Here is a 13,319-nt window from a genome sequence, read left to right on the forward strand (position 1 = left end):
CTGCTTCCACTGCCTGTGCAGTTCCCTCTTCCTCCTTAGTTTGACCTGCATCTCTTGTCTCAGCCATGCTGGTCCTTCTTTGCCCAATTTCTTACACCTGGGGATCGAGAGCCCTTGCGCTCTGTGGAACACTTCCTTAAAGATCTGCCAGCTCTGTTCTGTTCCCCTGTCCCTGAGGATTGTTTCCCAGGGAGTCCTTCTGACTATCTCCTTGAGGAGCTGGAAGTTTGCTTTTCTAAAATTCAGGGTCCTGACTATACTCTTTGTTCTTCCCATTTCCCTCAGGAGCGTGAGCTCTATCAGTGCATGATCACTGCAGCCCAGGCTGCCTCCGATCTTGACATCTCCGACAAGCTCGCTTGCATTGGTGACCACAAGGTCCAGTATCACATCCCCATGGGTAGGGGTGTCTATCACCTGGCTTAAGAAGTTGTCCTCAATGCATTCGAGAAACCTGCTGGATTGCCTACAGCTTGCTGTGTTGGTTTTCCAGCAGATGTCGTGGTGGTTGAAGTCCCCCAGCAGGACAAGAGCCTGCAAGCATGAAGCCTCCCAGAGCTGGAGGAAGAACGCTTCATCAGTCGGCTCCTCTTGATCTGGTGGCCTGTAGTAGACACCAACCACGATGTTCCCTTTGTTGCCTCTCTCTCTGATTCTTACCCATAAGCTTTCAACCTGCTCGTGGCTATACTTCAGGGACAGCTCTTCACACTGTAATGATTTCTTGATGTAAAGGGCAACGCCTCCACCCCTCCTTCCTCGCCTGTCCCTTCTGAACAGCCTGTAGCCTGCGTGCGTTTGTATAGAGGCATTTCATCTGAGCTGTCAGCCTCGTCATGTTCATAGCAGAACACCCCTCGTTTCCTTTGAGGTGTTTCATGGGCTTTTCCTTGTTGGCTCCTACTACCTCAGGAGCCTCCGGCTCACCTCCGCCAGACTTCAACTTCGCTGCAGCACCCCTGGCACACTGCTGGGCAACGGGTTGAGGGCTCATACTAGCCCCCCAGTCCCTCTAATGCTTGCATATCATTCCCTAGCCTGTCGCTGGCAAGCCCAATAGGTTCCCCTTCCCCCTTCACATCTAGTTTAAAGCCCTGTCAATGAGCCCCGCAAGCTCCTGGGCAAAGACACTCTTCCCCCTTTGAGAAAGCTGGCTCCCATTTGATGCCAGCAAGCCCGGTGCCGTGTAGACCATCCCATGGTCAAAGAACCCAAAGTTGTGGTGGCGACACCAGTCACGAAGCCACGTGTTAATAGATTGAGTCCGCCTGTATTGCCCAGTGTCTCTGCCCACCACTGGAAGGAGTGAGGAAAAAATGACCTGTGCTCCAGATTCCTTCACTAACCGCCCCAAGGCTTTGAATTCTTTTTTGATCACCCTTGGGCTACTTACTGCAACTTCATCAGCACCCACATGGAAGAGCAGTAAGGTGCCAGGTAAGTGACACTCCTACCTGAGGGGATGCGATACTGGACTTCGTGGTCACCAGTGCAAGTGAACTCACTGGACACGTCAAGATTGGAGGCAGCTTGGGCTGCAGTGACCTCGCATTGGTAGAGCTCACACTCCTGAGGGAAATGGGAATAGCGATGAGTATAGTCAGGACCCTAATTTTTAGGAAAGCAAACTTCCAGCTCTTAAAGGAGATGATAGTCAGAAGGACCCCCTGGGAAATGGTCCTTGGGGACAGGGGAACAGAACAGATGAGGCACTTAGGGACAATGTTTAGTAGTGAACAGGTACAGTTGGATTTGATGATCTTAAAGGTCTTTTCCAACCAAATGACTTTATGATTCTATGTTTCTATGTCAATCTTGTGTCAAAATAACCAGTATGCTTGAGTATATCCACCTCCTCCATTCCTGATTATATTGAAGAATGGAAACAAAACCACAGAACATCTAGCCACAGAACATCACAGCTTGCCTCCTCCATGAGTTTTAAAATTCTCCTCTATTTAATTTTCTACCTTTCAGATTCTTGACTACTGTGACAGAGACAATTACACTGTAACAAAGACAATTACACTATAACAAATCCATATGCTGTATATTTGGAAAGAACAGCATGGCTATATGTTGACATTTATTTCCAGATTATTGATTGCAGTAACTTAGTCTCTGTCCCATAAAATGAGAAATGAATGTAGCTATCTACCAGCTGTATGTCACTTTTAATATTATTGACCTGAGGGAATAGTTCTAAAACATGATTCCCCACTGAGCTGAAGCTGCAAAGCTCACCGACTTGAATAGAAACAGGCTTGAGACTTTAGCCAACACTTGGGAAACTCCCGACTCTGCAACTTAGCTCACTCCTCATGAGGCTTCAAAGAAAGAGATAGGCAACAGAGTCTAATGATGGACCATCTGCTCTACACAACAGTGTGTAAACCTGTAAATAGGTGAAAGCACAAGGTCTTTTTCCAGATGTTCCTTGTAACAGGGATCTTGTACACCAAGAAGGTGTTGTGGTTATGTCTGTGACATTAAATCTGAAACAATAGTAGACATTAGGTCTATCATATGCCAAAGATAACCAAAATGCAATCTTGTCCTAAAGAAAGGTACCTCTCTACACTTTTTAAATAATGCTTTTCTAGTCTTTCATGAGGTACTTTGCAAAGAGTAAATTTCAGTTACTAGTAATAACATTTCTCTCATATTGCCTTTTGTTCTATGATGAACTAGGACTGTTCATGCCCTGCACTGGACCTTCTACTCTACATGCATTGCAAAATCTCCATCTTTATAAAAAGGAACACAACTTCAATTAAACATCAACAACCATACATACCAACAATTTGTCACCTGTTTTTTTGCTGCTGTGCCCAAGCTGCACTCTACAATAAGCAGTCAAGAGGGCAGGTTGGATAAAGAGTGTTTTTATTACCTGCACTGGCACACAGAATGGTCTAGAACTGCTCAGACTTTTATAAATGCTACAGATACTTAACATCACTCCCATCCTTATATTCTGTCACCTCATTTCCTATCATTTCAGTCCAATCCTGTTACATGTAGCTTCAAAAACTTCATTCCAGAGTGTCATGTCCTCGTGTTCTTCTCATTGTGTGCATTCTTTAATCTCATGAAAACGGATTCAGTTCCTATTGTGTGTACAAGCATATAAACCTAAATTTATAACCCATGCCATAATCTACGCTAGGCTCGGGTTTATAAGTTTATCCTGCCATTTCCACCTGTATCTCCTGCATAGTACAAATATAAACTGTCCATGTCTTACTATCATAGAATAATATGGGTGGAAGGGACCTCTGGAGGTCATCTAGTCCAGCATCCTGCTCAGATAAAAGATAACTTTAAAGCTAGATCAGGCTGCTAAGGACCTTCTCCATCTGAGTTTTGCAATCTACAAGGTTGGAGACCACACAGACCCTCTAAGTTTCAGTGCTTAACCTCTATTAGGGGAAAGAATTATTCCTTTATACCCAACTGGAAATTTGCTTGCTTGATTTGTGACCTGTCACTAAGAAGATCCTGGCTTTTCCCCAATAGACAGTCCCCATTAATCTTGACAATATATAGTACGGTGGGTCAGATCCACAAAGGTATCACAGTTTCTACCTTGTATTTACATTTAGATATCTAAATTTCTCTTTAGCTTTCAAACAAGTAACAGATTTGCAAACATTTGTGATCTTTGCAGTCCTTCTTGCTACTCAATATTATTTCTGTTGCACTATAAATATGCCAACCATGCCTTTATCATGCTGAAGACCTGCTTTGCATCTTTGACTTTTTGAGGATTTGGACACTTAGTGTGTAATCAAGTTACTTGTATGACAGCTCAGTCAGAGGCTTTATTCTAAAGCAAACAGTAGAGCCTCGGATTTCAGAACATGCCTCAGTGTTTTCACAATATTTTTACTATCAACATTACCTTAGGGATAACATGTAGCAATTGTAATGTACTCTAAGCTATACTTGTCTGTAAATGACAATTAATTTCCTGCTGATAATAAATGGACAGCTTTATCTATGACAGGTTGATCTGGAATTTCAGACACTCCATGTAGAAAGTTCAGAGCAGTGCTTGACTATGAAGTAGCTGAAAAAGTAGCTTCAAGCAAGCAGTTTTAAGAATCAGTTCTCTCGCGCAGTTTTCTTACAGAATCTGTCTGGCTAGATTTACAGTTCTAGAGTTTAGAGAGATTTGCAGTTGCATTGAACTCACAGTTATCTGCAATTTAAAATAAACTGTTTAATTTTTATCAAGCAGAAAGCAGATTTATAGCTGCTGAGGAACCAGCTATTTCATCCTGATTTTGAGACATATCACAACATAAAGTCTCCACTGAGAAAAACAAAACCCACAACTAAAGGCAAACATTCTTTACTCGTCTTTGAAAGCCCTACTTCCTGAAAACACGTACCTAATGGAGACATATATAACATACTTGCTTCCAAACAGAAATGTCTGCAGTTGAATGTTCATCTCATCTGGTCTCTGTTGGAACCCCTTGATTTCTGGCCATTTTGTACTCCTTGTGAACTTCATGTCCTTAGTATAGAAAGGGTTTTTTCTATGAGTAGGTAAGCTGCTGAAACCTTGTTTCCTGCAACTGCGTGCTTTTTATCCCCTCATGTCCCAACTTAATTCTGAGTTCTGCCTAGACTTTTTCCTACATCTTCATTACTGATCATACAGTGTGATTAGTCTGGAGACTATACATGTAACACAAGCTAGTTAGCTTAATAAACTTAGAGCAAGTAGAGAGAACGACAACTGAAATCTGGCTGCTTCAATTTCAGTGGATCATCACATTGACTATTCTTCTACCTAATTTCTCATTTTTAACAAATGTATAGGAAAACACATGTGCTTGGTGTTTCCACTATTCTTTCAAATTAGACTGGGTTGGACAAGCTCAAAAGTTGTCAATGGGAGACACAGGCAAGATAATGTGGCTTCATTTCTTCAGAAAATTGGATTAAAACTTCTTTTCTCAGATAAAGGACCAGATTCTTTGCTCAATCCAAAGATCCCTTAAGATATGCTCCCACACACCTGGGACAAAGACTTATTTCAAAAAGATACAAGATAAAGGAGTCAAGGGAGGTTTTAGTCTGCACCACTGTGTAATGACTTCCAAGAAGCTGTTGTAGTAGTAAGCCTAACTTTTGGCAGGTGGATACCAAATACTGAATATTCCTTTGTATTTGCAGCAAGAACAAGCTGTGTTGTTGGAACTGCTATGGTGACTGCATATCAGGTGATAATCTCTTGCATGCTAAAGGTGTAGATTATTAAATTCAGAGTAATGAAAATGGTGCTAGGCATGTGCTGTTCTAGTAGTTCTGACACAAAAAACTATCTGGCCCAAGAAATAAGTATAATCAACATTTAGATATGATAAAACCATTTGTTTAAAAAGAAGAGAATGTTGAAATTGAATCATATTAAACTATAATTCCATTCTTAATGAGTGTAGTTTTTTAAAGAAAGGCTAGGCATTTCCAGACAGAAGATACTGTTAACCTCTTCAATGCCATAAATAACTAAGAATTTGTCAAGGAGAAAACACTATAGCTTGAACAAGAGTTTTAGAAGTACTGGGATTTTAACCTCCATCCCTGTGTCTCCATAGTAATATCAAGAAACAAACATTGAAATTCAAGTTTATTTTTACTCCATACACCTCAGCTTTTGTCACAAACTTTCTAAAAAGTGAGTTGTGCATATTTCAACATCTTGCTTCTCTGTAGGCAGATGGATATATCTAAAAGGCTCAAGTTTTCAAAATAGTCTATGATTTTTTTCAATAACGAGTTCCCTTTTATACATCCAGATAGCCTCATAAGTGCATGTTCACTTAGGTCCAGTTTTCAAGAAAAAAGAATTTCAACAGTTTCCATTGATGCACATGGGCAACTCCACATATCTGAGTGTCACATACATCACTGAAATGCCTATACGTGTTTTAGAAACCTATGTCAAGATGTTCAGATGTGAGATTTTGAGAAATGAATGAGGGTTATGAATCTTGCCTTTTGTGAGGATTCAAAGCTTTTAATAAAGTGGTCCTGTGCTAATACCTTTGATGCATCTGTACTCTACCAACCTTGTCCACAAAGAAAGAGGAAAGAAACTTTATTTAATTTTTAAAATATTTCCCTAATTTCCTTTGACTTAAGTGTTTGAATGATACAGAGCAGCAGGACCTAAGTCCCATAGCAATGGTAGAAAAAGATGGCTTCTCAGATGCTTCAGACCCTCCAACTCTATCTTCAGTAACAAATGGGAGGATGGAAAAATAGAGGGCTGCACATTTAGCACAGTGATGAATGGATTCTGAGTCATCTGCTTGCATTCTTTCAGACTTCATCTGCATTAGCAGCGGCCAGTGTTCGGGAACTGTGTGCAGCTGGCTGGAATCTGTATTTGTAATAAACATGGTTCATTCAAATAGAATTTGTTAAATTCTTTTCATTGATGTGAGGTTTACCCCCAGGCCAGATGCTTTCCCTTTTCAGGAGTTATTCAATAGATTAGTTGTTTCTGACAGGTAGGGTATATATGTGCTAAGCTTGTAAATCATATTAATGATTTTTTTCAGTCCTGGAAGGAATACAGGAAGCTGTTTTCCTTTTTCTTGGAGGCATGTTTTCTCCTAAAGCAGTTATACCATATCCCTAAAAGCTTATTTGTTTCTAATTTAGCAAGCACAGAGCTGTACACCTGAAGACTTTATTGTTTCCGATACAAATAATAGCTTTTGTTACATTTCTTTATTTTGTAATTGTCCACTGTTTATGTGCTTTCCCCGAATATTTGTTGTCATAGGACATGAGATAGATACTCTTTTGACTGAAATTGTTCACAGTGCCTGTAGCAAATCTATGACAGAGGGATTTTCTGAGCCCCACTCACAAAATTATTCTTGTAATTATGATCTTGCCCTGGAGTTTCAGAATTACAGTGCTACACACAGAAATTACAGCAGTGGGTGTTACAGATGCTGCAAAAGATGACATCATTTTAATTTGAAAGGTGGTTTTGTGTTTACCCCTTCCGCATGAGGCTATGATACCCATAGCACAGGATGGACAGTGCATGACCTAATGGTATTCACAGCCTAACATTGTCACACAATCAACACATTTTACCATGGGCTGCTTGGCTACAAACTAAGACAGCTGAGAAGCAGACCTAATAGGCTTTTACTTCTTTTGCTACATGGGAATATGTATTCTCTGGCAGAGATGTAGATGGACAGCTGAGAGCAGCAAGTCTTCAGGTACTTTAGATAAATGTGAAAAGTACTGTGATTCAAAGGTCTAATACTTCCTCAGTAACTTAATTAAGTTATATTGCCACTCCTTGGCTGTAGCAGTATTCAGCTGTCTTGCAGACTATGAGATGACAATGTTAATTCCTATACAGCAAACAAAATCATTCACACAACTTTCCTAGCTGGAGTTGCTGAATTTAGTTTCATTCTGCATCTTTAGTCAGAATAAACCTTGTTCTCATAACCCTGTCTAGACAAATTCCATGCAGCCAGGATCAGAAATTATATTGCCCAAGATCCAGACAGAAGATTCACCTTCAAGACCAGTCTCTTTTCATGTAGAAAATGCTTTCTATTTTACAGCAAATCACATCTGAATTAGTAGTTTAACAGCAACAGAAATGCTAATACCCCTTTGGTTTTATTCACAAAACTTGTCAGATCTTCTCTCCAGCTCTTGAGCAACTACCTGTGATGTACTATCTTGTGTCTGGAGACTTTCTTACCTAAGACAGGAACAGAATGAAGAGTTCAGTGACTGTTATATTTACATATTTTGCCTGTAATATGATGTGGAGTAAAAATTTAGGAGAAAAATATAAGACCTTACAGAGCTCATACTAAATTAAGACAAAATTCTGAACATCTGCAGTTCAAGTCTTTGTAATCCAGCAGACAAATAAAGGACTACAGGGCAAGGTAACTGCAAAAATTTGACAGTGTGTACACCAATGGAGAAAAATGTTAGGATATAACTTCAAGTACATAATTAAAAGGTCAGGATTAAATTTGGAAGGGTTGAATATTACAAGCAACACCTTGACAGAATGAACTGTCAAGGTGTTACTTGCAATGAACAGGCAATGAAATAGTTCCTTAAGAGAAATTACAGCAGATGGACATTTTAAAACTAGATAGGACAGAAATACAAATACAAATTTGGAATAATTGTATTCTGAGTGGCAGGTAAACTGGGTGAGGTGGTAAAAAAAATCAGAAATAGAAAAAAAAACAGAAATAGAAAAGACGCATGAATAAAGCACTTCTGGATTTTGGGGAGTGAAAGGTGTTACAGGAACATAAACCACTAGTATTCATTTTTCACAGTTGGACCAACCATCAAAAGATGACACATTTAAATCTTCAGATAAATAAGGAAGAAAATGTGGTGTGGGTTTTTTTTTATATTGAAGTAAACTGAACTAGGTTAATTGATGCTATTCAGAGAGAGTACAAGGAAACCTAGGAGAGGCTCAGGTAAATCTGGTCCCCACTGGGAAACTACTAAATCTGAAAATAAAAAAAAAAGTACAAGAGAAGGTGACATAGTTTAAGTAGGAGTGACCTTCTTAATAAATGAACTTGTTGACTTATAATTTGCAGGTGACTTAGTGCACATGTGAAGCTGTAGTGTCTTGCTGTCTGTCTTAGTTTTCAGTGTTTTGGTTCACATTAAGGATGAAATATGTAGATATACTTATAGGCCAGACCATGGTCTGTATCTCATGTTTGTAAAATGTTTGATCATCTGTCTTAGATGCTACAGGTGTCAAATCTGAATCAAGGGGCTGCAAGCTTTATTGAAATTTTGGTGCTGGAGATGCAATACACAAGGAAAATGAAGTGCAGTGGGCCAGGGGGTGTTGGTAACACATAACTCCTGCATCTCCCAATAACAGGAAACTGAATTAATGGATCACATATCCCACACAGCTCCCTAGAGTGCTTTCTGGGCATGCTGAGAGACTTTCGGATAGTGTCAGGGACTTACAGATATTGTGAGTGTTCTCAGACCTACCTCATCAATACATCCAAATACATTACCTGACAATTAAGAATCAGTTGTGAATCCTGTCCTTCTTGTTGGCAACAGGATATTTCCTTTGATTATGAGCTCTTCTTTGCAGGGGAACTATTTGTTTATTACAACTTACCTCTCACAAAGCTGTGGCAGTTTGTGGCAGAAAGACACTAAAGGAGAAAACCTAGCTCTTAACTGCCTTGTGTCAATGTGTGGAGTCATCCACTTCAGCCAACATCAATAATTTGCTATTACTTTGCACTGATATAGATATCTGCAGAAGAACAGCAAGGAAAAAAAAATTAAAGAAATTTTTCAAGACAGAGCAAATAAGTTAAAGAGCCAGGAATAGAAGGCAGCCTATATTTCACTTATGATTCCCCAGGTATTTTTGGTCTTACTGTGTCCTAGGTAGTTACAACAATATCACTACACTAGACATAGAAAGACATGTCTTCTCTTAATGACGGCTCTTAACAATATTCCATGTTCTCCTAGGTTTGCCCCATACCATCCCAGCCTCCTCAGCCTACTGTTGTTCCAAAGCCAGTTCAGTCTGTCATACATGTCCCATTGCAACCAAGCTGCCCAGGCCGAGGCAAGATGGCAAAGCTCATCAATCCAGAAGAGATGACATCCAGGGATTATTACTTTGATTCCTATGCTCACTTTGGAATTCATGAGGTAATATTGATTTGTATTTCATCAATATAATAATAATAATAATAATAATAATAATGTTTCATTTGATTTATTATTTATCCCCCTCCCACTTACTCATTATTGTATTCCTCTGCCTTTCCTCAGAAGATTGTATAATCTGGTTAAGTGCCAAAGTTATCACACACTTCTCTAGAGACCTGTACTCAAAACCTCTATCCCACTTAGATCCTTATGTGTATGAGTTCTCATGATCTTCATGAGTGCATCAATTTAGTGCATTTACAAAAGCCGCAAACTAACCCAACCACACATGGAAACTATGTTATTGCTAAATTAGGTCTTTTGCATATTTGAGCACAGATGCCAGCAGAACAGCCACTCAACTGACATGAGAAGCCAAATAATTTCTTGATTCCTGGCATGATACTTGAATGCACAGGCTGCATTACTGGGAACATATAGCCCAATAGCCTCCAGTAAATACATTCCTGCAGAGAATTCAAAATACACAGTGGACCATATCTACCATCAAAAAAGTTGACTATGACCAATTCTAAGGAAGACACTAATATCTTATATTTACATGACACAAGAGGATGGGATCTTAAAGACTAGGATGCAAAAAGGCCAACAATGTGAAATCAGTGGCACTTCTGACAAACCACATAACAAACAGTATTTATTTCCATTACTTGAGTAATTGTTTGTGGGGCATATACATAAACAGAAGATTTCTATCTGCCAATTGCATCGTGCCAAACCCCAGTCAGCAACTAAACACCATACAGCCACTCACTCACCTTCCCTCCTCTCCGATGGAGAATCCCCAATGAGAGAATCAGAAAAATAAAGTAAAACCTGTGGACTGAGAGAAAAGACAGTTTAATAGGACAGCAGAGGAAGAGAAAATGATAATGATGATGGTGATAATAATAATAATAAATAAAGGTAAAAGAACATACAAACCAAATTGTGCACCAATTGCTCACCACTCACTGACTGATGCCCAGCCTGTCCCTGAGCAGTGATCACTGCCCCCTAGCCAACTCCCCCCAGTTTATATACTGAGCATGACATCAGTGTGTTATCAACATTCTTCTTGTACTAAATCCAAACCACAGCACTATGCCAGCTACTAGGAAGAAAATTAACACTTTCCCAGCCGAAATCAGGACAGTCTTCACCCCTTATTCTATACCACCTACATCATGCCCAGGTCCTACCTTTTCCAATACATTTCAAATCATCATCACCACTTTCCCTGTCTTTTGATATATACACACAAATATCATTGCTTTGGTCTATGAGCCATTCCTCTAAAATGCCTGTTGAGTTCATTTAGTCCATGACTCTGTGCTCCATCTCTCATAACAGTCTTTCAGGGCAGAAGACGTGGTGTGTGGTGTTGGACTGTTGCATGTTGAAGCCAGTTCTGGCTCCATCACCGCTGCACTTCCTCAGTTTCAACAAAGTTCATTCTTCATTAATCTGGGCGATTCTTACTGTAACACCATTGATATGGCATATAGCAACCATAAAAGTGATAACATATATTATTATACAGCAATTAACATCATATCATTGGCTATTTTTACCCAAAATCAAATCCCCTTCAGGTACACATCCCCATCCTCCTAAGTCACCTACCAAGTGCACCCAGGTCCTTGAGCAAAAGCAATCCCACAAATGGGGTTGCCTTTGCCCAAGGCAGGAATAACCCAGACTGTTATCCCCAGCATATTTTTTATATGCACTACAGGGACTTTATCCCCTTCTGCAGTACTTAAAAGTTTTGATTGGGCAGGGCCAGCTCGATTGGCAGATCCTCTAGTGTTGACTAACCAGGTGGCCTTTGCTAAATGTGTATCCCAATGTTTGAATGTCCCACCACCCATTGCTCTCAGGATAGTCTTTAACAGTCCATTGTATCACGCAGTTTTCCCAGGGGCTGATGCATGACTCAATGCCATGCTCTTTGGCTCAGGTATCTATGAGGTAGTTTTGAAAATGAGTCCTGTTGTCTGACTCAGTTCTTTCTGGGGTACCATATCGCCACAGGGCTTGCTTTTCAGGACCCAAGATAGTGTTCTGGGCAGTGGCATGGGATATGTTTCCAGCCATCCAGTGGTTGCTTTCACCATGGTGAGCACATGGTGCTTACCTTGGCAGGTTTGTGGGAGTGTGATATAATCAATCTGCCAGGCCTTCCCATATTTATATTTCAGCCATCATCATCCATACCAGAGAGGCTTTAACTGCTTGGCTTGCTTGATTGCAGCGCATGCTTCACATACGTGAATAACCTGTGCAATAGTGTTCATGGCCAAGTCCGCACCTCAGTCACAAGCCCATCTATTTGCTGCATCTCTTCCTTGACGGCCTGAGATGTCATAGACCCACGGAGCTATAAATAATTCACCCTTATGTTGCCAGTACAGATCCACCTGGGCCACTTCAATCTTAGCAGCGTGATCCACCTGCTAGTTGTTTTGATGTTCTTCAGTGGCCCAACTCTTGGTCATGTGAGCATCTACGTGACCTACTTTTACAACCAGGTTCTCTACCCGTGCAGCAATATCTTGCCACAATGCGGCAGCCCAGATGGGTTTGCCTCTGCGCTGCCAGTTGCTCTGCTTCCATTGCTGCAACCACCCCCACAGGGCATTTGCCACCATCCATGAATCAGTACAGAGATAGAGCACTGGCCACTTTTCGCATTCAGCAATATCTAAAGCCAGCTGGATGGCTTTCACTTCTGCAAATTGGCTTGATTCACCTTCTCCTTCAGTGACTTGTTGTACAGGACTCCATACAGCAGTCTTCCACCTCCAATGCTTTCCCATAAGACAACAGGACCCACCAGTGAACAGGGCATATTGCTTCTCATTTGCTGGTAGTTTATTATACAGTGGAGCCTCCTCTGCACGCATCACCTCCTCCTCTGGCAATATTCCAAAATCTTTGCCTTCTGACCAGCCCATGATCAGTCCCAAGATTCCTGAGTGATTGGGGTTTCCTATTCAAGCCCATTATGTGATCAGTGTGACCCACTTACTCCACATAGCATTGGTTGCATGATGTGTAGAGGGGACGCTCCCTTTGAACATCCAGCCCAGCACTGGCAGTCGGGGTGCCAGGAGGAGCTGTGCTTTAGCACCAACCACTTCTGAAGCAGCTCGAACCCCTTCATATGCTGCCAATATCTCTTTTTCAGCTGGACTATAGCAGGCCTCGAATCCCCTGTATCTCTAACTCCAAAACCCTAGGAGCTGACCTTGAGTCTCCCCTGGTGCTTTTTGCCCTGCCCAGACTGGCCCAAGGGCTACTGCATGAACTACCTCCTGTTTAATTTGTTCAAAGGCTTGTCATTGCTCAGGGCCCCATTTGAAATCATTCTTCTTCTGGGTCACTTGATAGAGAGGGCTTACAATCTGGCTGTAATTTGGAATATGAATTCTCAAAAAACTCACAACACTCAAGAAAGTTTATGTTTCCTTTTTGCTAGTTGCTGGAGACATGGCTCTTATTTTGTTGATCACATCCATTGGGATCTGACAACGTCCATCTTGCCATTTTATACCTAAAAATTTGATCTCCTG

At 40.9% G+C, this 13,319-nt stretch overlaps 1 protein-coding gene across 1 annotated transcript in view; it reads left to right on the forward strand.

Annotated features, from left to right (window-relative positions):
- Positions 1–13,319, forward strand: part of PRMT8 (protein arginine methyltransferase 8) — an 81,618-nt gene that overhangs the window by 33,167 nt on the left and 35,132 nt on the right. The window contains exon 2 of the mRNA XM_035897137.1: positions 9,556–9,741. Within this exon, the coding sequence (XP_035753030.1) occupies positions 9,556–9,741 (186 nt within the window). The remainder of the gene's footprint in view (positions 1–9,555; positions 9,742–13,319) is intronic.

This window comes from Egretta garzetta, unplaced genomic scaffold (genome assembly GCF_000687185.1).
Source record: "Egretta garzetta isolate BGI_Z169 unplaced genomic scaffold, ASM68718v1 scaffold797, whole genome shotgun sequence".
Classification (NCBI taxonomy): Eukaryota; Metazoa; Chordata; class Aves; order Pelecaniformes; family Ardeidae; genus Egretta; species Egretta garzetta.